Source organism: Scardinius erythrophthalmus (genome assembly GCF_964197995.2).
Source record: "Scardinius erythrophthalmus genome assembly, chromosome: 5".
NCBI lineage: Eukaryota > Metazoa > Chordata > Actinopteri > Cypriniformes > Leuciscidae > Scardinius > Scardinius erythrophthalmus.
In genome coordinates this window covers 26691456-26718960 of record NC_138225.1, presented here as the reverse complement: position 1 = coordinate 26718960, position 27505 = coordinate 26691456, and the positions used below count along the sequence as shown (strand labels likewise).

The 27505-nt window shown below is 38.2% G+C and overlaps 3 protein-coding genes across 6 annotated transcripts in view; 2 read left to right on the top strand and 1 right to left on the bottom strand.

Moving 5' to 3' along the window:
* Positions 1-187: 187 nt before the first annotated feature.
* Positions 188-19794, bottom strand: gnb2 (guanine nucleotide binding protein (G protein), beta polypeptide 2). 3 transcript variants are annotated; one of them, XM_081366282.1, is made up of 10 exons: positions 13944-14781; positions 8124-8232; positions 7409-7447; positions 7213-7319; positions 5901-5964; positions 5466-5628; positions 4035-4101; positions 2559-2760; positions 2265-2481; positions 188-1565 (listed from the first exon to the last, which is right to left on the bottom strand). In XM_081366282.1, exons 2-10 carry the CDS (start codon positions 8178-8180, stop codon positions 1459-1461), a joined length of 1023 nt encoding a protein of 340 aa, XP_081222408.1. In that variant the 5' UTR covers positions 8181-8232; positions 13944-14781; the 3' UTR covers positions 188-1458. The 3 variants fall into 3 exon arrangements, with proteins under 3 accessions (XP_081222408.1, XP_081222409.1, XP_081222410.1); XM_081366283.1 differs by lacking the exon at positions 13944-14781 and adding an exon at positions 19633-19794 and having other exon boundaries at positions 582-1565; XM_081366284.1 differs by lacking the exon at positions 13944-14781 and adding an exon at positions 19543-19732 and having other exon boundaries at positions 582-1565.
* LOC308691250 (uncharacterized protein) lies at positions 18960-22401 on the top strand. 2 transcript variants are annotated; one of them, XM_081366281.1, is made up of 2 exons: positions 18960-19875; positions 20775-22401. In XM_081366281.1, the coding sequence occupies exons 1-2, from the start codon at positions 19218-19220 to the stop codon at positions 21518-21520; spliced, it is 1404 nt and encodes a 467-aa protein (XP_081222407.1). In that variant the 5' UTR covers positions 18960-19217; the 3' UTR covers positions 21521-22401. The 2 variants fall into 2 exon arrangements, with proteins under 2 accessions (XP_081222407.1, XP_081222406.1); XM_081366280.1 differs by having other exon boundaries at positions 19092-19962; positions 20775-22395.
* Positions 22402-22791: 390 nt separating this feature from the next.
* Positions 22792-27505, top strand: part of slc12a9 (solute carrier family 12 member 9) — a 19798-nt gene continuing 15084 nt past the window's right edge. Inside the window, exons 1-3 of the mRNA XM_081366550.1 lie at positions 22792-23298; positions 25248-25446; positions 26827-26961. Of these exons, the coding sequence (XP_081222676.1) occupies positions 25251-25446; positions 26827-26961 (331 nt within the window). The 5' untranslated portion in view covers positions 22792-23298; positions 25248-25250. The remainder of the gene's footprint in view (positions 23299-25247; positions 25447-26826; positions 26962-27505) is intronic.

Sequence of the window (27505 nt, the reverse complement as noted above, 5' to 3'; positions counted from 1 at the left end):
TAACTCCTTCTTTTTTTTGTATTCCTTCCAAGCTCACTCACTGTTAGATTTCTTTAAACAATAAATTTGAATTCTGTTTGAATCATGTTATTAGCTTATTCCTGCATGTGTCCATATCATTTTATGACATGTTAGATAATTATCAAATAGATTAAATCGTAGAAGTCAATTAAATGTTTTACATGGTGACATTAAAAGTATGTGCATCCAATCAAACTTTATTGCATTAAGGTGCAAATGTATCATTTATAAATAATATGGCTAATGTGTTCAGTATCACACTTATATTGTTGTATATGCGTTTATAACATTGTCATATTCATAATATTCCTTGCTGGGCCAGTGCAGTTTATTCTATGGTAAAAAAAAAAAAAAAATTTAATGCTTGATTTTAAGGACACTTTTGTATTCTAAGCCACTTTTAATACTGTTTTGGCTCAATATTTGATGTCTAATGTGAAGTCTGGGCCCTGAAACTAAACCAGTTATTATGAACTGAGTCATTTATAATAATTATAAGTATTTACATATACATATGTGATCGACCATTAGTCACTTATTTAGTGACACCAAACACATTTGTTTCAGCTTTCTTTATTTTCCTTAGGGTGTGGCACACAGGAAAACATGAATAAAATAAGCTTTTAAAAAAAGTCAAATCTAAACAAAAATGAAGGACAAACATCACATATTTACTTGTATACTGGAATATGCCGGCATACGCATCTATAAAAACATGGACTACATAGTGTGATCTGTATCAACCAGGGCTGCGTTTCATAAAAGAATCGTGAGCCCAAGTTGATGGAGGAGACCACTGCCACCAATGTTCTCTTAATCGACTTATCTCACAATGCTTTTGGGAAACACAGCCCAGGACATTCCTGGTGGGTAACTGTCTCAGGGTCTTCCATATTTTTAACTCTACATGCTCATAGAAACATCAGTACTTCAGGCTTAATTTTGAGTATAGAAGACAGAATGAGTCAAAATAAACATGAAAGCGCTTCAATGGATCAACTCCAACTCCCAAGGTCTCAAAATGATCAAAAGTATGTCAAACGGGTTTCAAATAAACGTTTTGGATTGTACGCTCAAATTAGACGACTCACTCAACACGCATTCCTCCTAATGCACTTGTGTCTCTTAGTGAGTAAAGGTACCGTGTAGGTCCAGCAAAGCTTAAGTAAGGGAAAAAGTGTGTAAGTGTGTGTGTAAACATTCCTGTTTTAAACTTGTGGTTCAAACCTACCTATAGTGTAACTATATATGTATACAATGGTGTGGCACTGAAAAGATTTGGTGTAAACTTATAACTAATTGCCGTTATATATATAGTATGTACAGTTCTTTGTCAGGCATGTGTGTCTGTGTAGGCAAGTGTACATCATATGTACAGTAAAGTACATACAGTGTGTATGATGAGTGAATAATGTGTACTATATGTGAGCTGTGTTGTCAGTTCCAGATCTTCAGGAAGCTGTCCCAGGAACCTGTAGACACGGCCATGCCATCATCTGTGACCCCAAGACAGCTCACGCGATTGTCATGGCCAGCCAGCACTCCTGTAAGAGACGACGAGTGTGAAGAGTTCAAGTGTAACAACGGGGTTTCGAAAAAAAATAAAGTATTTTAGTAGATCTCCCACCTCATACACCATGGAAAAAATATATTTATATAAAAATAAAAAGATATAACTATTCATAAAAAAAATTAAGTAGTCTCCTGCTAAAATAAAAAAAAAAAATTATATGTTTGAATATATTTTAAAATGATAGCAAAGCTGAATTTTTAGCATTATTACTCCAGTCTTCAGTGCCACATGCTCCTTCAAAAATGATCTTCTTATCAATGTTGAAAAATAAGTAAAATAGTAAAAATGTATCTATGTAAAAGCATTCTTTTTTTTTTTTTGATTATGGTGTTTTTGTTAATAATGAGCATTTAAAAAAAAATTGTAAATAAAACGTGCAATGTGAAGCAATTACACTACAATGCAACAAAACCAGCTTGCACTGTAGGCAGCTTTTGTTGATCTTAATGGGACGAGAGCCAATATAGTTTCGTTATGATCATCTGATGCAATGATTTGGTGCTAAACAGTATTTTCCATTTATGTTCCCACCAATGCCAGGCTAAACACTCCTCAAACCACCTTAACCTCCTAGATCCTACATCGCGATTGTTACGGGACCTCCCAGTTAACAAATAAAGCACTGTGCAAATGGTTACAAGTCACATGAGAATAACACCAGCACGTTCACCTGCTCGGTCTCCCTTCATGGCGTCCCAGATGTTGCAGTTAAAGTCGTCGTATCCAGCGAGCAGCAGGCGGCCAGAGCGGGAGAAGGCCACAGAGGTGATACCGCAGATGATATTATCATGAGAGTATAAACACAGCTCCTGATCTGCGCGCAGGTCGAACAGCCTGCAGGTGGCGTCGTCGGAACCGGTTGCAAATGCACTGCCGCTGGGGAAGAACTGAGAGATGGAGGAGAAAATGAGCGAACAAGGAAATAACAGTAATGTGTATTTCTTTAAGCAGCGTGTTTACTCACACAGACAGCGTTGATGTCTGACTCGTGACCGGTGAACGTCTGTCTGCACATGCTGTCTCTGATGTCCCAGAGTTTAATGGAGGCGTCACAGGCCCCAGAGATGAAGGTCCGAGAGTCTGGAGCCAATGACAGACTCATCACATCTCCGCTGTGACCCGAGAACAGCGTGGTCTGCTGCCCAGTCTCGATGTCCCACAGAGCACTGGAACAAACACAAACGCTTTAGGTTAAGACGAACAGCCTGCACATAGGTTATTGAAGTCTTGTAACTGAACGTAAACAGGCTGTTTAAGTACGACAGTGGTTCTCAAGAAAAACAAACAATGATAAATGCAAATAATGATTAACAGGTTTAACTTTCAAAGGAGAGGATAAACACTTCCTATTTCATTTGCTGTTGATGTCCAAACTATTTTGCCGTAGATTCACTTGGCATGGAGTTGGGCAAGTTGTGTAATCTTTATCTTCAAAATCTTTAAACAAAACTATGCAGGATAAAAAAAAAACCACCAGACTACAAATAAATCACTTTCAACAGTGAGAAAAGTGGCTTGTGCTGACTGGAAGTGTTTGTGCGATGAATATCAGTTGCTGAGATCAAAGGGATAGTTCTTCCAAAAATGAAAATTCTGTCATCATTCGCTCGCCCGATTTTCGTTCCAAACCCGTAAGACTTTCGTTCATCTTCGGAACATAAAAGACAATGTTCGATTTCGGTCCCTCCATTGACAGTCTTCAAAAAGTTCAGAAAGAGATGGTAAAACTAATCCATATGATCCAAGCGGTTTAGTCCAAATTTTCTGAAGAGACTTGATCACTTTAAATGATGAACAGATTGAATTTAGGCTTTTATTCACATTTAAAAAATTGATCAGCGAATATAAACCGTACTTGCTTGATGAACAAACCTCACGGGGTGCTGCGTTACACACGAGAATGAACCTCATTGGTTCTCGCACGTCAAGCAAGCATGCTTGAGCTTCCGTTCGCCATAATTCATGTGTGCGTTGATGAATATGCGAATAAAAGCCTAAATTCAATCTGTTCAGCATATAAAGCGATCGAGTCTCTTCAGAAAATTTGGAATAAACCGCTCGATTCATATGGATTAGTTTTACGATCTCTTTATGAACTTTTCGAAGCATCAAAGTGGAAGTTGTGTTGCTGTCAGCTCTCAGATTTCAGATCCTCATTTGTGTTCCGAAGATTAATGAAAGTCTTACGGGTTTGGAACGACATGAGGGTGAGTGAATTACAGAATTTTCATTTTTGGGTGAGCTAACCCTTTAATAATAATCGTTCATCAAAAATGTACATTATTAAAATCAACAGGAATTGATTTTTGTTTACATTTGTACGATAAACAATTTTGGTACTATGTTGGAGATGCCATACTGTACATCTGGGTCCTGAAGCAAAACCACTTGAGAACCACTGTAGAAGAGTGTAGGGTTTCATATTTATTACTGAACACACCAGGTTGTGTCTCCTGAACTGGTGATAATCTGATTGTCATCTATGAAACGGCAACAGGAAAGGTAACCTAGGAAATGAACAGGCAGGAAGTCAACATGTCACACCCTGAAACAGCATGATGCTGAAGAAACATCCTTTTGTGATTGGATCGGATTCTTTTTACTTTCAGAAGTACAGAAAAAGATTAAGTCATGAGTAGTACATTTGATTACTGCCAACAACACTGCATGCAAAAAATATATATAAACATTCTGAGATTGATATTTCGTTTAATAGGAGCCATTCGTTTGTAAATGAGGGTGCGAGTATGTGGGCCTCATTTATAAAAGGTTGCGTAGAAACCGTCCTACATTTGATCTTTTTCTTATCATTTCTCAAAAGCGAGTATGTGTGATTCAGAGAACGAACGTACACACAAAGAACGTGCGTACGCCTCTCTTCCAAATGTGAAATCTACAGTGTGAATCACAAATGATCTTGAAATTGCGTGCCGCTTGTACACTGGACAAAGCTGAAACTATCCAAGCACTTTCAGCATTTAGATCCTGCTTGCACATAACTTTTGGTTTTCTACAAAGCTTAAGAGCTTCTGGGTCACTATTTTTGAGACCATCCCTGGTTTCTTAGGTAGATCGATCTCCCCTTGCCCACTGATAGCTATTTTTGGAATCACTTCTGAATCATGTAATTTTACAAAGATACAATCTGATTGTACAGCTTTTCTCATGCTCTTAGCAAAACGATTAATATTGCTGAGATGGAAGAATCGTAGGCCTCCAACTCCAACACAATGTCCTCTTTTTCTTAAAGTTAGAAAAAACGAAACTCTCTCTAAGAGGCTCGTCTAACCAGTTTAATAAAGCTTGGGGCCATTTTAAGCAATATGTCAGGGAACATGTTTTATTGTCTGACTTAGACTGAATCTTATTTCCAGCATTCATTTTCTGTTCAATTTTCTTTAATCATGCAGACTGTGCACTTTTATTGTTTTGTTAAGCCACGCTTTTATTTACCCTTCTTCTTTTTCTTCTGGGTATTATTATTTAAGATGATTTTGTCTTTGTTTTGCTTTGTTTGTAACATTGTTTGAAACTCATAATTAAAGTATTTAAAAAAAAACAAATTGTGTGCAGCTGAATGGTTTCAGATCTCTGCCTTGTAAACGGCTAATAATTAGCGTCATTAGCATAAAAAAGAGCACCTGTCAACGTCCAAATCCTTTACGTCAGATGAGCGGCAAAAATTGCTTAGATTTCCAAATACCTGCAGTACTCCGATTCTCTGCCATAATGACAAGTGCGTACGTCTGCTTAGACCCTGACGAAGCGCTAAGCACTTGTTCACGTCAAAGGCCATTTTTTTTAAATGTGAACATTGGCACAGATTTTAGCGCACGGTTTATAAATGAGGCCCCGTGTGTGTGTATCAAACCTGTGTGACCAGGCAGCTCCCGGCTGACTCTAACATTGCCCTCTCTCGTCTTTAAGCTGTATATGGAGCAAATGTTGTCCAGTCCACCACAGGCCACAAAGTTTCCGGATGGCGCATACGCACATGTCATCACCCATGATGACCGTAACGGGATGGCGTGCATCTGAAGTTTATAATATACACGCGAAGGTTTGAACAGGTTGTTGAACATTGGATAATGACAGGAAAAACACACATGCTGATAATCTTTACAACATATAGAACTGACCTTTTGGCAGTGTCAGTACTATAGTAATAATAATTTGTTTACCTGATGATTTTAATGTGACCTTACAAATCACTTACTACATGAACAACCTGCCGTTGGTTTACTCAATGGTGATAGTTCATGGAAAGCTTAACTTGTACGTGTAACACTACGATGGAGCTACAGACCTTGTTTGTAGTGTAGCTGTCCCAGATTATGAGTTTTCCATCTTGTGAGGCACTAACAAGAAGCCTGAGGAGAGGAGAAGAAAGCGGACATAAATATATATATATATATATATATAAAATAATAGATAAAAAAAGAGTATATAAGACAGGAAAATGGCTGGTGGTCTTACTGAAACTCTTATTTACTTTACAGAGGCAACAATGAATATATAAACTACATTTAAAGCTTTCAGTTGCACTCTCTTAATTTCTTTATTCAAACTTAATTTAGAAAAAAAATCACCAAGCTTATATGTTATTTCTTTATAAGTTTATGTTTTCTAAGTACCGCCACTCTCTATATGCAGAGTATGGCACCATGGGGGGCAACAACTGGAGATTTTTTACCAAGAAATCGATTTCCAGTTTTGTTTTTTTGCTTAGGGCACCAATGAGTCCCTGTGTTTTGTATCTTTACACAGCAGCAACTCTAATTCTAACTGGTTACTAGTCTGTTGTGCCCTGTTGACCACAGGAATGAATCTGGTCTCCCTCGGACTCCAAAGCGATTTACAAGATAACAATTAGCCTTCTATGCTAAAATTCCCTCATGCAATCTCTATGGTTATCATGCTAATCCAATAGCCTATGTAGATAGCATATACAGTGTGTAGTTACTATTTTATTAAAATGCTGAATTTCATTCTATGGTCAAATGAATATGGTAATATTTTCTATTCAAAACAATAATGATGTCGAATTGTCTACTTAAGGCCCAGATATACTTCATTTTCCACTTTCCGCTTAATCTCATACACAGTTGTAAGAGCATGTAAGACTTTTTGAAGTATAATTCTTTGACTGCGAGCACGGATAAATTAATTTGGCCCATGCGCACCAATGGACCTTCCTTTTCAAGCACTCAAATCAAATGCACTGTTTTATAAATGACAAAAACGCAGACAATGGTAGTATAATTTTGGCTTTGTAGTTGTAACTGTGAAGATGGCACTCATGTGCAACACATCCTTGGAGCTTATGAAAGCTCACAAAAATGACACGTCTTTAAAGAAATTCATTTCGATTGTGACACCAGTGTAGCCGTAGATGATAAGTTAACATGTGGGTCATGTGTGATGAGTTAACATGTGGGTCAGTGTGTCGTGTTGTTCATTGTCTTCTGTGCCGCCAACAGGTGAAAAACCAAAGCCAAGTCACGACTTGCTGAGTCATGCTCATTTGCTACTTTTAACCTTTTTTTTTTGGAACTCTTTGATGCCAGGTGTGAGAGCAGACTGTGGCACAGTTGTGAGAAGGCTGAAGATAGAGATACCTGGAATCTGTGCCCCAGTGCATGGCGTAGATTTTAGCCAAATGCCCACGCAGCGTGCGCCTCGTCCTCATCTGTATCCTCCCCACTGGGTCCAGGCCTGCTGTTATCTACCAAACACACACACAACACATGAGTGGAAAACCCATAGACCCCTGGAGATCACATCATTCAGGTCCTAAATGTAATTATGTCTTACCTGAGTAAGTGTGGAATCTCCACATGCTTTCCTGGCATCCTGAGAGACAACAGACAAATGTTAGCTGAATAATTTTGCAGTCACCATTTGCAGGTGGAGGTATGGCCTGTTTCTGAAGTAATCAGGATATCTCAATGCACAGTTCATTTTGAGTGGAGTCTATGGGAAGCTACAATAGCATCACTGAAAATTGTTTATGATCTCTAAAAGGCAAACACAATAACAACACCAAAACCAAAATTCTTTAAATTGATTAGATTTGATTTCCTCAAACATATTTTATTAGATTGTAATATTTCTAGCCCTCATTTCTAGAAAATGTTTTATTCTGTTAATACCCTTGAAAAAGATTTTCATTCGAGTACATCCAAATGATGAAGCAAAATCCAAACATGGGTCTTATATATATAATTTATTTTATAATTCAAGTATGGTTTTCATGATGAAAAGAGCCAAAGAATGTGAGCATAGTGGAGCCAAACCCATAGTCATAGTCTAAGAACTCATAATTTGACAAACTGTGTAATTACTGAGTTTGCAAAAGTTTTTAGAGCAGTTAAAATGAGGATCAGTGATAAGTCGAATTTCATATAAATGTATATAGCTATGACATGATACATTTAAAGCCAACTGTCATTATGGCAACCCTGACCCCAAAGCAGAGAGTGAAAAATAAGGACCATTATTTTTCAGCATTATCAGTACTGGGACTCACTCTGATCTGATTACGCAGTTGCTCAGCCTCCTGTCGAAGCTGCTCAAGCTCACTCATCTTGAAATGATCTTTAACTTTACCCTCTGACCTCTCTCACCCCCTCAGACACCTGTAGATTAAAACATGACATATGAATAATGTTAGAGAGGACACAGTATTCCTGTTAAACACAGTTTTTTAGGTTTGACAAGCTGACCAGCAAAATGTGTTTCAAATGCAATTTGAAATTAGAACCTTTTATTTTTTTACATAAAAAAATGGTTTTAAGATTTTACAAAAAGTAAACAAACAGGAAATCCTGTACATACTGCACAATACTGATCAGTTGGAGAAGGTTCCCACACACAAAACTAAATGATGTGCACCATTTTGTATAAAGATTTTTGTTACATGTAAAAAATGTCTAAAATATTTGTTCATCACTAATCATTTCATAGTGCAGATGTGCTGCAGGATTTAGATTAACATTACGCCATAATCTTTAATCTGGCATAATCTATCAAATAATAGGATTAATGTTCCGAGATCCATTCCAAACACAGAAACAAGATCTGGAATCAGGATTATAATAGATTGTAAATTAAAAGAGAGTGTATCAAACAGAAAGAGAGAAGAAATTTACATGACCTGAAATCGAACATTAGGTTACACATTCAAACCGGCATGCAAAAACACACAGGATTTTTTGCATATATTTTTACAGTCAAATATGTCACAAATCATCAACCAATCACAAAGATCTTTTAGATCTTATAAACAGTTCTACTTTGCATGTTTTCCAGTTATAGCCACACAGATCTCGGTATGGCTATTGTCTCAATGCTAATGGAGAACTGTGAGACACGAATGCAAAAATTATTGTTATTATCCTCTTACCACACACTTATTAGAAAGATTCAACTCCCTCAACACAAACACAACACCACAGAAGGAGGAAAAAAATGTATAAGAGAAAATCTGTGATGAAATTCTACACAAAGAGCATTAAAGTTACAAACACCCACTTTAAAACTTACATCAGAGCCAATCAGAAAGAAACAGCAGCACTTGGTGTATAATGCCATTTACCCACAAAACCTTTCATTTCGATAAATGGCTATGCTCTGAGGAAATGTAGATAATCTACATGACTTAAGGTCTTCAAGCAAGTTGGGAAAGAAGCAGTTGGTTACGGGGAGAGTGGTTAGTTAGCCTATCCTCTGGTCCACACTAGTGCACCAATGCCATCTTGACTAATATGTAGAGTTTGAAATCGGGTATAAATGGGTTAGAAACAGCCTGAGGATCAAACATTATCTATTTATTAACCTGCTGTTTTTTTTTTTTCCTTATTTGCAGTGGTGTTATATTATTGTCAGCACTATGTAAAACAATACGACTTCATGCATTAAACATGACTTGAGGGGGCTGTCAGCTAAGCACCAAACAAGGCCACCGCCTCGGAGTAGGCAAATGTTTTCTCCGTGTTCATGAAACAAAGGTAAAATGTTTTCTACTACTATTTTACACACAGAACGCCATAAACAGTTGAGATGTGGAAACAGCATGTTGCATTCGGCTTCATCACGTCGACGCAGAATGGCAGGTCTACGGAACCATTTTCGGTTAAACCAACGTTCGATTCCAGCACCGACACAAACGCGACAATGATCTATTATGTTCTGTGGATTTGTGTCCATTAACTAGACGGAGTTCTGATAGCATGAACTATAAAGAAATGTCAGCCTTGGCCCCACCCTTACAGCTTAATGCAGAGTGGCATATGCACTCTCTGCATACTGCGAGTAAAGGGAGAAAAGTAAGCGGCATTTCTATCGTTTACTGGCACTGTGGTTTTCACTGAAACCGCAACCTATCCTTTTAAACCCGAGAGACAGCTGCAAAACGTGCGTTTGCTTGATCACATGGGTTACGTTTATATTTCAGTCAGATCGTCCTACGCCCAGAACAACAGACAAATGCACGGTTAACATCCTCTTTATCTTGCTACTGACATACGTATGGCAAGCCGTTTTAACATGTAGCATAGCTCTTATTTTTTTTTTACTGTATGTTACTAATTTTTTATTGTTAGTGTCTTGGGGATCTGTGTATGAGATAGGCTAACAGCTATTTACTTCTAACTGGTATGTATTCCAATGGTTCTATCTAGCTTTGCTAATTTGATTAGTCACTACTTATTCTTTAGAACTAATTTAAATAGTTACTATTCCAGTTTTCTAAGTACTTGAACAGAACCAACCAGTTATTACACAGTGAGTATTCAAATTGTACTAGTATTTATTTTTTTTATCTACCAATAAGATTATATATAATAAGAATACAGTAAACATTCTGACTAATTATTACATGACAAGCAAAAAGGCAATAAATACTTGGGTCTTATTAATAAGCACTAGTATTTAATACATATACTGGTAAAGCTGAAATAGATACTAGTAACTATCCCAATTTCTTTTAAAAAGTATTAGTACCCAATGAATATTAAAAACTAAAATTTGTCCCAGCAACAACTGGAATTCCTACCAGTAGGAAGTGAATAATAAGTAGGCTATCCAGTGAATTCAGTATCTAGTGAAAAGGAACTAGTCACTATTCGATTGATGACTAGTAATTTAAAAACACGTTATAGTAAATATAGATATTTAGTAAGTAGGGCTGTCAAAATTAACATTCATTTTGTGATTCATTTTTTCTTCTTCTTAAGTTTAAGGGACATTCTACCAGAAACGTACATTTCCACTTATAAAAAATCTTGGGGGGAAAAAATATTCTTAAATCTGAACGTTGAGTCATATGGAGGACATGTTCAACTATGAGAAACACATATCATGTCATCTCAGCATTTTTTTATGATTGAATAAAATACATTTTTATACGCATTTCACCCCTAAAATGTCAGGCCTTGTCACAGATAAATTTGTATGTTAGAATTGTTTCCTAATGAATTTCTTTGATACAAATAGCATTTTCTTATCTTATTGATCATACGTATCTAACATGGTTTTGTAATTCCTTTTTAGAAATATAAGTAAATTTTTGGTCAACTGTAATACACAAAATCACAGAATACCCGCCAAGCACTCATATAGTTGTAAAATAACCAGCTTTACATAGGAGATTTTTAAAAAAACATAGTAGTGGATATATACCCCCACGTTAAAACCTTTTACAGTCTATGGTTAAAACGCGTTAAAAATATATAGCGCAATATAGTTCACTTCAGAATTAAAATTTCCTGATAATTTACTCACCCCCACATCATCCAAGATGTTCATGTCTTTATTTCTTCAGTCGAAAAGAAATTAAGGTTTTTGAGGAAAACATTCCAGGAATTTTCTCCATATAGTGGACTTCAATGGGGTACAGTGGTTTGAAGGTCCAAATTTGAGTTTCAGTGTAGCTTCAAAGGGCTCTACATGATCCCAGCTGAGGAACAAGGGTCTTATCTAACGAAACGATCTGTAATTTTCTAAATATATATCTATATACTTTTTAACCACAAATGATCGTCTTGCACTAGCTCTGCGATGCGCCACACATTACGTAATCATGTTTAAAGGTCATGCGTGTTCCGGTTAAGAAAGGTAGGATGGGGACAAAAAACTAATACTCATGTTGTCCTCCAACTTCAAAATCGTCCAACATCGTTGTTTTACCTTTTATTTTTTTTTATTTTTTTTTTGTAAATGGTGTTTGACAGTCTTTGCACGTTCGCTTTGTAAACACTAGTTGGTACTTCCGCCTATGTCACACGTGAACTTTCAACGTGATTACGTAATGCTTGGCGCATCGCAGAGCTAGTGCAAGATGATCATTTGAAACTGCAATTTGGACCTTCAAACCATTGTACCCTATTACAGAGTCCTCGACGGGTCCTGTTTGATCAACCCGCCCCGCACCCGCAGTAATTAACAGAACACCCGACCCGATATCTGACAGAAACACTAATTTTAGTCCGTACCCGACCCGTTTGACATAAAAACCGCAACCTGAACCGCACCCGCATTAAATCTCCTACATGAGGTAGACAAAAATCATTTTTCGCATGTATCCTAACACAAGAAATAAAACCAACATTAAGCATTCTGAGTCAAATTGTGCTGTAATTAGCAGCCTTTAACGGTCTTCAGACAGAGCGTGAACACAAATAAGCATGGGACCATTTGAAAGCAGCTGTCAAATGCACCAAATGAGTTGAAATAGTATTGGCTATTGGACCTGCAGTCCACCCGTGTCTACCGCGCGTCCGACCCGCACCGCACCCGATACATAAATATTATTCCACCCGTTACATTAAATATTAGCGGGTCACCCGTGTGCAGGACTCTGGAGATGTACGAGACTCTGGACTCACGAGATGTAAATCCTGGAATGTTTTCCTCAAAAACCTTAATTTCTTTTCGACTGAAGAAAGAAAGTCATGAACATCTTGGATGACGTGGGGTCGAGTAAATTATCAGGAAATTTTTATTCTGAAGTGAACTAATCCTTTAATGCAACACTTTTTCTTCTGTCATCCTTGAAAATTTTAAATTAAACATGAAAATTATACCATAATTTACTCACCCTCAAGCCATCCTAGGTGTATATGACATTTTTCTTTCAGCCGAACACAATCGGATTTATATTTAATAAAATCCTAGCTCTTCCCATCTTTGTAATGACATTGAATAATGTCTGAGTTTTTGAAGCTCCAAAGAGCCCATCCATCCATCATAAAAGTATTCCATACGATTCCAGTGGATTAAGAATGAGAGAGTAGAGTTTGAGAATAGACACCTTTCGCGAAAACCATGTAACTAGTAAACGCGCGTATAGGGCCGTTGCTGGAAGCCAGTGATTAGCCTATAGTTTACGAAGTTTTAAATATGGATATTTTTCTTACTCGCTTCACTTCAGAAGGCATTTATTATCCCGTATGGATTACTTTTATGATGGATGGATGCACTTTTTGGAGCTTCAAAAACTGGCTATTCAATGCCATTACAGAAGAGCCAGGATATTATTTAATATAACTCCAATTGTTCTGGGCTGAAAGACTAAAGTCATATACACTTAGGATGGCTTGAGGGCGAGTAAATTATGGGATCATTTTCATTTATGGGTGAACTAGGCTATTTCTGTAAAGTGACAGCAATGTGCAGTGTTTAATTATTCCATTTCTGTATATTTACCTGTTAGACCTACCAAAAAATCTTAAAGAACAAGGTTACATGAGTCAAAATAAAGCCCTGATATATTAAAGGCACCGCTAAATGTGACATTTATTACAATGGGTTTATCATAGGCAGAGTATGTAAGGCAAGGGTAAAAAATTACTGTGGGCTTGGGACAATTTAAAAAATGATCTTATGTGCAATAATTCAATAATTGATGTTATGTACAGAAAAATATGCCTTAATTCGATTTTTTTTCCAAAATCGATTGACAGCACTAGTATAAGGAATATAAGTTAAAACAGCTTGCCACAATCAGAGCTGTGGCGTAAAGCGCTGGAGGCTGCGGCCAGCTGAAGAACAGGAGGCTTCTGCTCCAATTCACGACTCACGGCTAAAATTAAACATGCAGTACCTTTAAATACAAACGTACTATGATATATAATCTCCATAATATTCCTACTGATTGTGAATAACAATCCACTATGTGATTTGGTGACAAAAATAATAAAATCCCAAATTCTAAAGTTGATCTTCACATTACAAATGAACATGAACCATTTTAATCATTTAAAACTCTGATGCCCTTCCTACTTTTCATCATATGTCTTATCTCGGTCCCACCATTCGGATGAATCTTAGAATTGAATAGTAACGTTACCTGTTAATCTTCCTGTTTGGCTTTAGTCACTCCTCGCGTAAAGTGAGTGGAATGCTGAAGTGGCTGGCGGAAGTAATTCGCAGGGAATTTTTCTGCTGGAAAATGATTAGGACTGCATACTGTCGGTTCTTTCCTGGTGCTAGTTAGGCCTCGGCGACTCTGTGTTTCATGTATGAAACGAATCAAAACGATGTTACCAAAAAGTATGGAGCCACCATGTCGCCTTCTGGTCGTTTTGAAAGGATGGGAAAAAACCACTGTGGCGTTATTCCTGATTTCATCAGCACACTTTGCTTTTGTAGAGAGAAAAAAAAGCGACTCAAGTAATATAATTAGCGATAAATGTAATAAGTCCAAATAAAGCTTTCGAATTAAGAACACGTCGTCGTTGTCTTTATATTGCGTTGCTTAATCCTCGCCTCTTTCCTTCCGAGTGCCTTCTTCCTCAGTCTTCTCGTGTTGGTCGCTTCGTTTTGGCCGCCGCGTCCAAGAAATGTCCTATTCAATGAAATGCGAGGCACCCCGTGGCCCTTCAAAAAATGAAAATAAAGTAACTAAATTCGACTTGGTTATCTCTCCGGAGGAGCATTTAACCCATCCATCAGTTCAAACGTGACTGTGCCAGAATAGGAGGCGGGGTGAATTCAACATAAACAGTATGCTATATTTGTTTTGTTTTTTTAAATAATTCAAATAATGTGCGCTCACTATGCTGTCAATTCAGTCCCATATGAAATCATTCGGTCTGCACCAGAAACACGTAGCATCACTATTGCGCGATTCAACCACACCCATTTTATTGCGAATGTACCACTGCAGCGCAGACCTCCACCGCGGTGCCAAACAGCGGCTCAGGGGGGTGAACAGCACCTCACACTGGAGCACACTTGAGTTTAGGTCGCTAAAGCAAAATGTCAGTTCTTTCATGAAATGTGGAAAGGAGAATATGCAGATTTCAATTTAAATGTTTGCAGAAATTGACAAATAAATGACTTGGAAAGAATAGTGACATTGTGCAGAATTCCCCCTACGCGGTGCTCAGTGACTCCGTGAATGCGCTCCTGAGCAGAGTGTTGCCAGATCGCGCAGGGAAAAACAAAAAATAAGCGACTTTTCCTAAGAGACATGGCGGAGCTAAGAGAAGGGAACAAACTATGATAGATATAGGCCTACTATGGCTCTAAGCCTCCAATAGTTGGGTGTAGGCTATATGGAAGTGCGATTAGCCTAGTCGCAGTTTATTGGGATTTGGAGGCCAAGGACCAGCAATAAAAATGTGACTGCATTTTCCGAAAATAAGTTTAAAAGACTGGCCATATACTTTACATTTGCGCTGTAAAATAAATAAATAAACGCAAGCCGAGTCAGTAATAATACGCGGACATGGCAACACAGTCTGAGCGCAAACCGTACGTCATATGAGGCCTGAAGTTCAAAAGATTGCGTATGCTTTTAATTTGAACATATTTTATAATCAATTTATTTCCAATATAGTAAATACACATCCAAAAATCCCTCCACTCCAGCATTTTCCAAACAGCTAATTATAACCCAGATAAGTTAACCAACCTCACACTTTCTCAAATTACTTCGAGCTGTAATTAAAATTCCCCTGTAAAGGCATTCAGTAATGTAATGCGCACTTTCTCTCTAGAGACAAAAAGCTGCCACCCACCGGAGACACACTCCTAATTACACCTGCCATAATTACCCGTTGAGGGGAGGGGCATAGACATGTTATAGGTGCACTTGCTGATTGGTCCGTATTAAAAGAAAAGTGTGCTCCGATTTTTGTGTATGCTATAATACTTTGATTGTTAAAAATGTATTATTTATTGCTTTTTTATTTACTTCTACAACTGTGCACCCTTTAAACTGGCACACACATTATGGAGTAGGGCAGCAAAATGTGATTTACATCCCTCCCCTCAACAAATGTAGTGATGGTACATTCCACCTGCCCTTACTCCCCATAAGGTACTGTAGTAGCTGTGGATGGGTTGCCCAGCAACACCATTTCCAGAGAACCAAGCATGCAGTATGTGGTTGGATGGACATGAACTGTTCTGCATTAATCCTCCACACATATATTCATAGCCACTTAGGTAGGTCACATAATATCTTACCTAGTCTATGATGGAGTTTACTTCATGTCTGTAAGCAGTAATACAACCACGTATAAAACATTTTGAAATTTAAAAGCTTTAAACATGCCCTCTGGCAACATATAGGCTATGATTCTGGAGAAGATGAGTGTGATCACACTCCTCTCTACATAGATTCACAGATGGCAGAGAAAGAGGAAGGTTCAGACCAGATTTTAATTTAGAGCAACAACATTAGATCTAAAAATAAAGAGTTTTTTCATTATAGAGTGTTATTCCATTTGTCGACCTCTAGAGCTCGCTATTGCTCTTTCTTACAGCAAGCTGAGGGAAAATGCTGTGTAAATGAGAACCATTTGAACAAATGCCATGTATAAGTCAAACAATGTTTTAATATGTAAATAATAATAATAATTAGTTAATAGTTAATTTCCAACAACTATCAAAACTGAAGAAAAAAAACCCATGAAATCAAATGGGCAGGATTCTATGAAACTTTTGTTATTCTAGGAAGTTGCCACTTGATCTTTAACCCAACAGTGATTTATCTAGTGTTCTGCTTCAAGCTCCCTCTAATGTTTAACCCTGAAGTGTGTTTAATCAAACAACATCCTGTAGTGTAAGATCATATGACAGCAGTTTCAAAACCTTAAAGGGTTAGTTCACCCAAAAATGAAAATTCTGTCAGTAATTACTCACCCTCATGTTGTTCCAACCGCGTAAGACCTTCGTTCATCTTCGGAACACAAATTAAGATATTTTTGATGAAATCTGAGCCATGTCTCACTCCTCCATAGGCTGCTATGTGACCAAAACTTGCTGGCCCAGAAAAGTTATTAAAAAGATCGTTAATATAGTCCAAGTAACTCCAGTGGCTCAATCTTAAGTATATCAAGCGACGAGAATACTTTTTGTGCGCAAAAACAAACAAAAATAACGACTTTATTCCACTTTTCATTTCCTTCTCTCTGGGCCTCGTAGTGTTTTTGCGCTGCGCGTCTGTGTTGCACGTCATCACGCATCACACACATGACCGGCGTCGGCCAATAGTGAGCCTACGTGGTGACGTGTAACACAGACGCGCTGCGCAAAAACACTACGCGAACCAACTAGAGGTCCAGAGAGAAGGAAATGAATAGTGGAATAAAGTCGTTATTTTTGTTTGTTTTTGCGCACAAAAAGTATTCTCGTCGCTTGATAAACTTAAGATTGAGCTACTGGAGTCACTTGGACTATATTAACGATCTCTTTAATAACTTTTCTGGGCCAGCAAGTTTCGGTCACATAGCAGCCTATGGAGGAGTGAGACATGGCTCAGATTTCATCAAAAATATCTTAATTTGTGTTCCGAAGATGAACGAAGGTCTTACGCAGTTGGAACAACATGAGGGTGAGTAATTACTGACAGAATTTTCATTTTTGGGTGAACTAACCCTTTAAACCTAAAACTGTCTCTCACTCAATTTATGCAAAACATCAGTTTTCAATGCACAGAATTTACATTTTGTCCAGATGTGCTTTTTAGACAGGTACTAGGTAGTTGTAATTTTTATTATTATTAGTCCATACAGTAAGCTACTCAGAGATAAGTAATACACTTCCCCTTTGTCGCCATGACGAACTCATTGATTATCTGTAGGCCTACTAAGGAGACCACATCATGGAGCACTGCATCTATAAATAACGATGATCATTCCGATTACATCATTCCAATTTTTTATTTAAATAAACACATTCATTCTCATATAGATCCACTTTTATATTCAAAAATGTTTTTAAACATATATCTGTAGTACTGTGCAATAGTCTTAGGCATGCACATTAGTATTTTCACCAGAAAAAAAAAAGGTTTTTATGTCTTATTCCATCCGTTACATTAAATATTAGCGGGTCGCTCGTGTGCAGGACTCTGGAGTCACGAGATGTAAATCCTGGAATGTTTTCCTCAAAAACTTTAATTTCTTTTCGACTGAACAAAGAAAGTCATGAACATCTTGGATGACGTGGGGTTGAGTAAATTATCAGGAAATTTTTTATTCTGCAGTGAACTAATCCTTTAATGCAACACTTTTTCTTCTGTCATCCTTGAAAAATTTAAATTAAAAATTATCCCATAATTTACTCACCCTCAAGCCATCCTAGGTGTATATGACATTTTTCTTTCAGCCGAACACAATCGGATTTATATTTAATAATATCCTAGCTCTTCCCATCTTTATAATGACATTGAATAATGTCTGAGTTTTTGAAGCTCCAAAAAGCCCATCCATCCATCATAAAACTATTTCGTATGATTCCAGTGGATTAAAAATGAGAGAGTAGCGTTTTAGGTGTGTCAGTAGGAAATATCAGTTTAAATTTCCCGAAATTTCTGCGATTAATTGTAATAATCCAGTGAGATTTTTGTATGCACAAGGAGTCTGTTAGGACTATTCTAAGGGCCCACGCACTTTTGGGGCATCCAGAGATCGATTTTATTAATAGAATGAGTGCGGTAGGGGACCCAACCTCATATTCTTTCATTGGGCCCAAAATTGCTAGCGGCACCCCTGCTAATCACTGACAGACTCGATGATGGTGAGATCAGATCTCCGTGTGGAGCATACAGGCTGTTGTCAGACTCCCTGTGCATACAAAAATCTCACTGGATTATTTCAATGAATGGCAAAATTAATGTTTGGAAATACATTAACTGATATTTCCTACTGACACACTACAGCAAGATATAAATAATAAAAAAATAAAAAATAAATAAATAAATAAAAATTCAGGTGAAAATACTAACGTGCCTAAGATTTTTGCACAGTACTGTTTATTGTAAATAACCTAATAATAAACAATTACTTTACTCACAACAACTAAAGGCTCAAAGAAAGAAAACTACAAATTCCAGGCTGCTGTTGACGTCATTATTCCTCGACACTACTTGTGATGATAGCAGAACGCGACAGCTTGAGCAAGATTTACAAAACACTTTAGGTTTTCTGTGCTTTTAACATTATAACCAGGTAACGTATCGAAGTACTGGTAATGGAAGCGAGGCCGTAAACTATTCTATTCTAGCCCTCAGTTAGCTTAGACAGAAACCCAAACCATCTCTTTTGAGCTCTGCAATCACGTATATAACATTACATCTCACAGTGAAATACTGCCGTGGATCAGAATAACCATGACTTTGAGCATGGACATCAGCGTTTCTTTTCTCAAGTGCGAACTCGCCTCCACTATCGACCATGCGGTAAGATGCGCAGTAGAATCAGTGTTGAAAGAAACAGCGCGAGTTGTTGGCATAAAGCTGGCCGCGGCTCGTAATGCTGCCGCAGAGTCGCACAAAGAGAACCAGAGCCTGCGCGAGAGACTGGAGATCTCCGAGAGCGAGCTGAAAGCGGTTCGCTACTACATGACTGCGGCTGAAAAGAATATCAAACAGTGTTTACTTCTCAACAGAACCCTGCCTGGGTCAAATATAGTGCACACAAACGCAGACGACGCACAATTTGTGTTTCCATCATGTGCTGCGGATGGAAGCCCCACATCACAGGCGCAGAGCAGAGATTCCTCCCGCAAGACCTTCCGAAACTCACCGGGAAGAATTCACAGTCCTAAAAATCTCCCTAGTGTTGGCCTCTGTCTCCCCACGGTACAGTCTGACTGGCCTCGTGAGTGTGTCAACCGCAGAAAGACACGAGGGTCTTCAGTTGGCAACAGTTCAGCACTCAGGAGTGACCCCACGACCGCACAGACTCTTCTGGAAAACAGTGCTGTTCTCTTTAAACCAGAAGATGAGACAGAAGGCACGTTTTACATCACGAATGAGGGCGAAAAAGGTTCATTTTTGTTATTATTATTTCCATTCACCAATAGGATTTTGCCCTCCAGTGTTTGGTCTTCACTAGAAAATCAGCTAACGTTAGGTAGGTGGGTTTGACTGAGCTAAACTGTAGAACAGTGGCCCTCCAGGACCGGATTTGAGGAACCCTGCCATAGAGTAATGATCATAGCTGTTTATTAGCCATCTAAAGCTTGACATATGAAATAATAGCCAGAAATATATTTAGACAAAATATATATTTTAAAAGAGTTGCATGTAGTGAGAATATGGAGCTAACAAAACTGAGCAAAAACATTTGTTGCAGATGTTCTTTATAAAGCAATAAAGATTCTCATAGCCTGTAATGTAAATCAACGAGACTTTTATAACAGTATAACACTGCTTGCATAACATGCAAGTTTTATGATCAAAGCTCTGTAATTTTAATTTTGAAGGGCAAAGCAGATGATGCAATACCACGATGATTGATAAATGCACAAAAAAACTTTTCTCAAAAGCCTGTTGTATCATATTTGATACTTACATTTTTTAACACTTTTTTTTTTCTAAAATATGATGCAAGATACTCAAGTAATCCTAAATTGCTTCAGTCCAGTAAGTGTATATCTTGACATATTACTAACGATATAAAAGTTATAACATTTACTTTACAGAAAAAAGATGTGTACCATGACCTGAAGGGGGACATTTTTAGAATTATTCTAAAAGGCCTTTTGCTTACTGAAAAAGTATGAACGTTTTCAGTAGTTTTGGTCATGTTGATAATTCAGAGGGCTTAGAAAATGTATGTATCAAATATGATACAGGAGGCTTTATTGGATTAACAGCATGTCAGATTCTTTAGTCTGAGTTTAGTTTCATCCATATAAACGTGAGCTTTTCTTTGTTTTACAGACAACTGTTCTGCAGCAACAGACACTGAGAGGAGACACGAGGAGCCAGAAGTTTCAGGCCCCTCCGCAAACCCACCAGTGGAGCAGTCTGACATGACGAATTTTGAGTTTGAAATAAGCACACCTGCTGGGAATGTTAATGAGCTGGAGCTGATACAGGTGATGGAGGACACTGATGATATCAAACAGGGCACCATTAAAATCGAAGACGATCCTGATTCACTCACGTTAGAGCCTCCCTCATCAAATCCAGCTGTAGTCTCTTCATCCAATTCCATGCAAGAGTTAGCACAAATCTCCTCGCCTCCAGTGCCGGAGAGCGATGGCGATGCTTTGCTGGCCTTGGCGCCACCTGTGGGGAGTGACTCCAGGTTCAGCGGGACAGTCGATAGCCCTGATAAAGTGCACCGCTGCAACATTTGTGGCCGGGGATTTAGACGTTTCTACTGCTTGAAAACACACCAGCGCATACACACGGGAGAACGGCCGTATCCGTGCAGATACTGCGAGAAACGCTTCCGCCATTTGGACAGCTTACACAAGCACCAGCGCATTCACACGGGAGAGAGACCGTACCGCTGCGCCGAGTGCGGATGCTGCTTTAGAGAACTCGGTCAACTCAAAAAGCACAGACTCAAACACTCACCCACATTTGTTCCGGTGGCCAATCCCTCCTTCCCTCTCCTCCCGGCCGGACCCTCCTATGTCTGGTCACATCTCAACACACAGTCTTTGGATTCAGTCTAGGCTTGTGATAGTAACACTTTTCAAAGCTGTAATTGCGGAAACTTGGTCTACAGTATTATGGCGGTATTGAATTATGTTACAAAAACAGGTTAAAAAGATGAACAAACTTGTCCTCTTAATAACCTGGAGCTTTTACGTACATTTTTATTGTGCATTGTTTTAAATTAAACATATTGTTTCAAACAGATTAAAGTGCAAAAGAATACAACTATAAAGAATCAGAACATTTTTCAACCATTATCTGAGTATCTTTTCTGGGCTGGCCTGTTTTAATCCAGAAGTGGAAACAAATGCTTAGTATTTAATAAATATTAAATGCTTATGTTTATTTGAAAATAAATATCAAGTATTTGGTGTTGATTGATTAATACCATAGTGAAACATTTAAAGGCTATTTGATTTAATCTCCATGAGTTCAGAAACAGAAAGTCATCAGTGTTAACCAGTTAATGGAAAATCGTAACAGTTCGAATAATGAGGTATCTAGAATGATTCATTTTATTTTGAAGTGTGCATGATAACAATACCGTACTTTCATTACCACAATATACCGTGCTATCGAATAATGGCCAATGTCTAATTCAGTCTGAGGCCATAAGAATTATGGTGTTGTGCAAAACACTCCTCACATAAAGTTAATTCAGTAACAGTGTGGTCCAGAATCAATTGGAGTTATATTGGAAGATATATATTTGCCTGATTGTATGAACATTTTTACACATCAACATATCATTTAGATCCATATACATATGTACAAAATACCTTCTCAAACATGCAGCATAGCCAGAATTTACGAGTTGTTTTCATACATAAGAACAACTTGATGTTACACTGCGAAAATTTGAAATGGGTTCCAGATAAGAATAAACTTTTCAATAATGAATCTGGTCTTGAGAATTCATTTTGCTCACTGTCATGCAACAATGTGCATCCTGCATAAATCAGAACTGAAACTAATTATTTTTTATACTTGGTATAAATGTAGCACTTCAAAGATTTTTAAATGCATCAGTTTAACATTTTGACCTGACAAATAAAAGCAGAAAGACTACTGCTGGGGGAATACAATTACTAAATACACATTTATCTGGTTGGCCTACTAACGTGATAATTATTATTATTATTATTATAAGTTTGATACAACCTAAAATTAAGAAATGTGTATGTATGGTACATTGTTTTCTGATAAATAAATAAAAAAGTTTGACTAATCAGATAGGTCTTTAATTAACGAGTTAACTAGTAAACAGCACATATGGTTCTCTCATGTTCTGCTCAAAATCATCCCCCTCTTGTGATATTTCACCCGTCCTCTCCGTGGAGTCACATGGGCACTTTCTCTGTCCCGTGACTTTTTTTCTTTTCTTTTTTTTTCTTTTTTACAAATAAAGGGTCAGCCAGGCGGCGCACAGTCCCGCCGTACTACCGTATGAAAGTACGGTTTCGATTAGGACCTTTCCATGGACCGTTACGTAATAGAAATGTGTTTTCATTAGGTCCTGCTGTCTGTTGTTCATTGTCAGGTTCACATGGGTCTCATACCATCCGTCACGTCCCGGGGGTTTGATCACGAGATCTGAGAACTTTCTACCTGCGATTCTTTAAAGAAACGAAACCAACTCGACATGATGCTCTAATGAAACATTAGGACATCCTGCATCCACATTCTCAAAACGAGTAGTTCGGTTTTCTTGTGGTTTTGTGTAGTTTCTTCATTAAAGCGGAAGTAACATACTGCATTTAGATCGGCGTCGCCGCTGTTTGTTTACAAAGGACAGGTAGGTTGTGTTTGTTTCTTAACCTCCCTACTGTACTTTACCGTTAACGTTATATGTGTCACGAATGATAACCGTACACGCCCTGGCATCAATGACTGCTTAAGGAGATGGAGGTCTCATTCTCCTCTAGAAATGTCATGCCTTTTCTGGAATGAATGTCTGCTAGTTTATTCAAACTACTTGGATGTTGTTGTTGTATGGCAGCGGGGCATTTTATAGTCAGGTTATCCTCTTTACCTTTATAGGACTTAACATTTGTTTTTCAACCGCGTATTTCGGATTGTTTGCATTGTCATGCACTTCCGCTGCTAGAACGACATTTGTTGCAAAAACACCCAAGACGTTCAATGAGACTTTCATTGTCTTGTAGTTTCAGGGTTCCCACTGTCTGAAACTGATTCAGGCCTGAAAAAGCCATGGAAATAAACAAAATTCTAAGCCACTGACATTTCTATGGTGAAGGGATTATGTTATGAGTTATGCTCAGCTCTAAAATAATTAATCAGCTTGATGTTTTGAAAGTAAACTCTGTAAAAAAAATTAAAAAAAAAATCCTTATCCAACTCTCATGAACTTGACATTACCATAGTAAGAGTAACTGCTTTTTATTATAATTTTATGTCTGCTTTTTGACCCATTTTTAAAATAATAATCATTAGATTACAACAACAAAAATACACACTACCATTCAAAAGTTTGAGATTAGGGTTAAAGGATTAGTTCACCCAAAAATGAAAATTATGTCATTAATGACTCACCCTCATGTCGTTCCAAGCCCGTAAGACCTCCGTTCATCTTCGGAACACAGTTTAAGATATTTTAGATTTAGTCCGAGAGCTTTCTGTTCCTCCATTGAAAGTCAATGGACGGCATACTGTCCACGTCCAGAAAGGCAGTACAGACATCATCAAAGTAGTCAATGTGACATCAGTGGCTCAATCTTAAGTTTATAAAGCGACGAGAATACTTTTTGTGCGCAAAAAGTAAACAAAAATAACGACTTTATTCCACTATTCATTTCCTTCTCTCTAGGCCTCGAGTGAGTTCACATGGTGTTTTTGCGTAGCGCGTCTGTGTTGTACGTCACACATGACCAGCGTCGGCCAATAGTGAGCCTACGTGTGACGTACAACATAGACGCACTGCGCAAAAACACTACGTGAAATAGTTTGAGGCCCATAGAGAAGGAAATGAATAGTGGAATAAAGTCGTTATTTCTGTTTACTTTTTGCGCACAAAAAGTATTCTCGTCGCTTGATAAACTTAAGATTGAGCCACTGATGTCACATGGACTACTTTGATGATGTCTGTACTGCCTTTCTGGACGTGGACAGTATGCCGTCCATTGACTTTCAATGGAGGAACAGAAAGCTCTCGGACTAAATCTAAAATATCTTAAACTGTGTTCCGAAGATGAACGGAGGTCTAACGGGCTTGGAACGACATGAGGGTGAGTCATTAATGACATCATTTTCATTTTTGGGTGAACTAACCCTTTAAAATAACATTTTTTTTTAAATATTATTTTAAAATGTAATTTATTCCTGATTTTTCAGCTTCATTACTCTTCATTCATTACTTCATTACAGCATTTGCTGCTCAAGAAACATTTATAAATGTTGAAAACAGCGTAATTTTGAGGAATCATGATCCATTTTTTGTTTCAAGTTTTTTTTGATGAATAGAAAGTTCAAAAGAACAGCGTTTATTTGAAATAGATTTTTTTTAACATTGTTGTAACAGTTTTCACTGTGCAAAATAAAAATACTAACCAATTAAAATGGCCCCAAGCTTTTGAACAGTAATTTAGATTTAGCATATTTCAATAATAATAAAAACAGTCAAAGCTCTTTTAATAGCTGACAAAAGTTAAAAAAATATATTTGTCTTTTTTTTTTTTGATTGTACTGAGCAGGAAACGATTTTATCTGTAGGTTCCTGTTTTTCAGACCATGGCAAACGAGCACTCGCCTCTTCTTGTTCACGGGGTGTACAGCATGATGGGAGGTGCTGAAGATTCCAGGGGTGTGTCAGCAGTGACAGGAGAGGTATCCCCCAAATCAAACCCCCGCAAACTCAACACCTTCTTTGGTGTCATGGTGCCCACCATCCTCTCCATGTTCAGTATTGTGCTCTTTCTTCGCACAGGTGAGTGTGACGTTGGAAAAGACAGAAGAGTATGGCAGTAGATTTTATTAAAGGGACACTTCACCCATTTGCATTAAGCTTTGCATTGTTAGAAACCCAGTCATACTATTGAATGGTCATGCAACATTTTTTCATTTTCCCCCGAGACGAGAGAAATCTGTATTTACCTCTTTACACTTCCTCCCACAATGACGCAAAAATCGTCATTTTGCGTCATTGTAGGAGGAAGTGTAAGAGGGGGGGATTTCTGTTAAGACTACAAGCACTAGATCCACCCTTTCAAACCCGCCCATAGGGGGTTGGACCTAATGCACTAACAGACCTATCACAGATCAGTGCGAGTGCGTTTGATTTCAACGGCAGAAACCTGCAGAAAACAGGGACAAAGAAAGCTGAGTAGTAGGGGTTACCATACTCTATTTCCCGGACATGTCCGGCCGTCGAGATCGACAAAAATGTCCGGGATTCAGCTTTTGCTTTCTGCGGTCGCCATCCATTGTTTACATGCTCACCTTTTGTTTCAATCTAACTGAATTCACCCCGATTGGTGAATCTGAATGTAATGTTTACATGAATTTAAACAAGTGATCGGTTGATTTGCGTTTTAGCATTGCTAAGAAAATACCCGCACCTCCGTGAGAGATAGCCCATGAGACCGGTGCATCTCACAGGCGCGCTCATCAGTAATCACAGTAATACAGGGAGCAGGACGAGGCTAGCGCCGCGGGAGAAAGACGCGAGGCCGGTGGCGTGATCGGTTGAAAGACGCGAGGCCGGTGGCGTGATCGGTTGATGTGTGTTTTACCATTGCTAAGAAAATACCTGCTCCTCCGTGCGAGATACGAGAACAGTGCCTCACAGGTGTCGGTCGTCGTCAGTAATCACGCCACCGGCCTCGCGCCGTTCTCCCGCGCCCCTCAGCCTCGTCCTGCTCGCCACAGTAAACATGATGAATGGCGACTGTAGAACGCAAAAGCCGAATCCCGGACATTTTGGGCAAACTCGTCACGGAGACTCACTCGTAGCCTAGCCTTGCCTTGATGTTTTTGTTCTCAACTGCGCTGTCTTACCGGTAGGCGTGGCTTGGGAGTGGCCTTGTAGGGCAGCGAAGCAAGTGCATTCTGGGAGTTGTTGTCTTTCATCCACATAAGCCAAAAATACATTTTCTGGCTTTTCTCAGTCTAGAAAGCTCCAAATTCAAAAATAATTTCACATTTCTTCTACATAAATGACCCACTTTCAATACATATTCATGTCTCCACGGGTGAAATGACCGTTTAAGCATTTTAATATGGTGATGTATCACAATATAATTCCCCTCTGTGTGGCTCTGGGTGTGTTTTTGTGCATAAATAATTCTGATAAGCGTCTATGTTTCAGGTTTTGTTGTGGGCCAGGCTGGTCTTCTCCATGGTCTCCTCATGCTGTGTGTGGCCTACTTCATCATTTCATTGACAATCCTGTCTATATGTGCCATTTCAACTAATGGCGCTGTGGAAGGGGGCGGGGCCTACTGTATCCTTAACCAATCTCTTTGCCTTATAGAGTGCTAGTTGCAGGGTTCCAAATGCTGTTTTTTGAAGGGTAATAGTGCAACAGTGCCCGCCCCCTTTTTCAGCGGCGCTGGTTCTAGAAGTATTTTTTTTTTTTCATTCATTTTTCCCATAGGGATTTTAAAATAGTCTTTGTTAAGGAGTTATAAGCCCTGGCCTGAAACAAGACAATCAGCTATGAAGTGAATCACTACACTACAAAGAAAAAGACAAAGGTACAAGACTGTGTACTTAACGGTTTTATTGAGGGAAAGAACTACAATCCCATGAAGCATTGCGAACTGCATAATCAAATTAAAATGATAGAGAAATAAAAAACTACTCATTTACAAATGTTGATTATATGTATAAAAGCCAATACGTTTTAAGTGTATTGCAAAAATGTGCATATATACAAACATTTCAGCATTTTGAGAGCATAGGGAGATAAATTCGATTACATAATTCGCAATGCTTCATGGGAGTGGGCGGAGCTAAAGAGCTATTTTGGTGTGTGTTGTTTTTTT

Coding starts and splice junctions, on each gene's coding strand:
- gnb2 (XM_081366283.1), bottom strand. CDS start 8,180: ATGAGTGAGCTTGAGCAGCTTCGACAGGAGGCTGAGCAACTGCGTAAT. Junction 4,102..5,465: donor GGAGCTGCCTGGTCACACAG/GTTTGATACACA, acceptor TTCATTTCCTAG/GTTACCTTTCCTGTTGCCGT. Junction 1,566..2,264: donor CATGAAGGGAGACCGAGCAG/GTGAACGTGCTG, acceptor CGTCTCTTACAG/GAGTGCTGGCTGGCCATGAC.
- LOC308691250 (XM_081366280.1), top strand. CDS start 19,218: ATGACTTTGAGCATGGACATCAGCGTTTCTTTTCTCAAGTGCGAACTC. Junction 19,963..20,774: donor AGAAAATCAGCTAACGTTAG/GTAGGTGGGTTT, acceptor TTTGTTTTACAG/ACAACTGTTCTGCAGCAACA.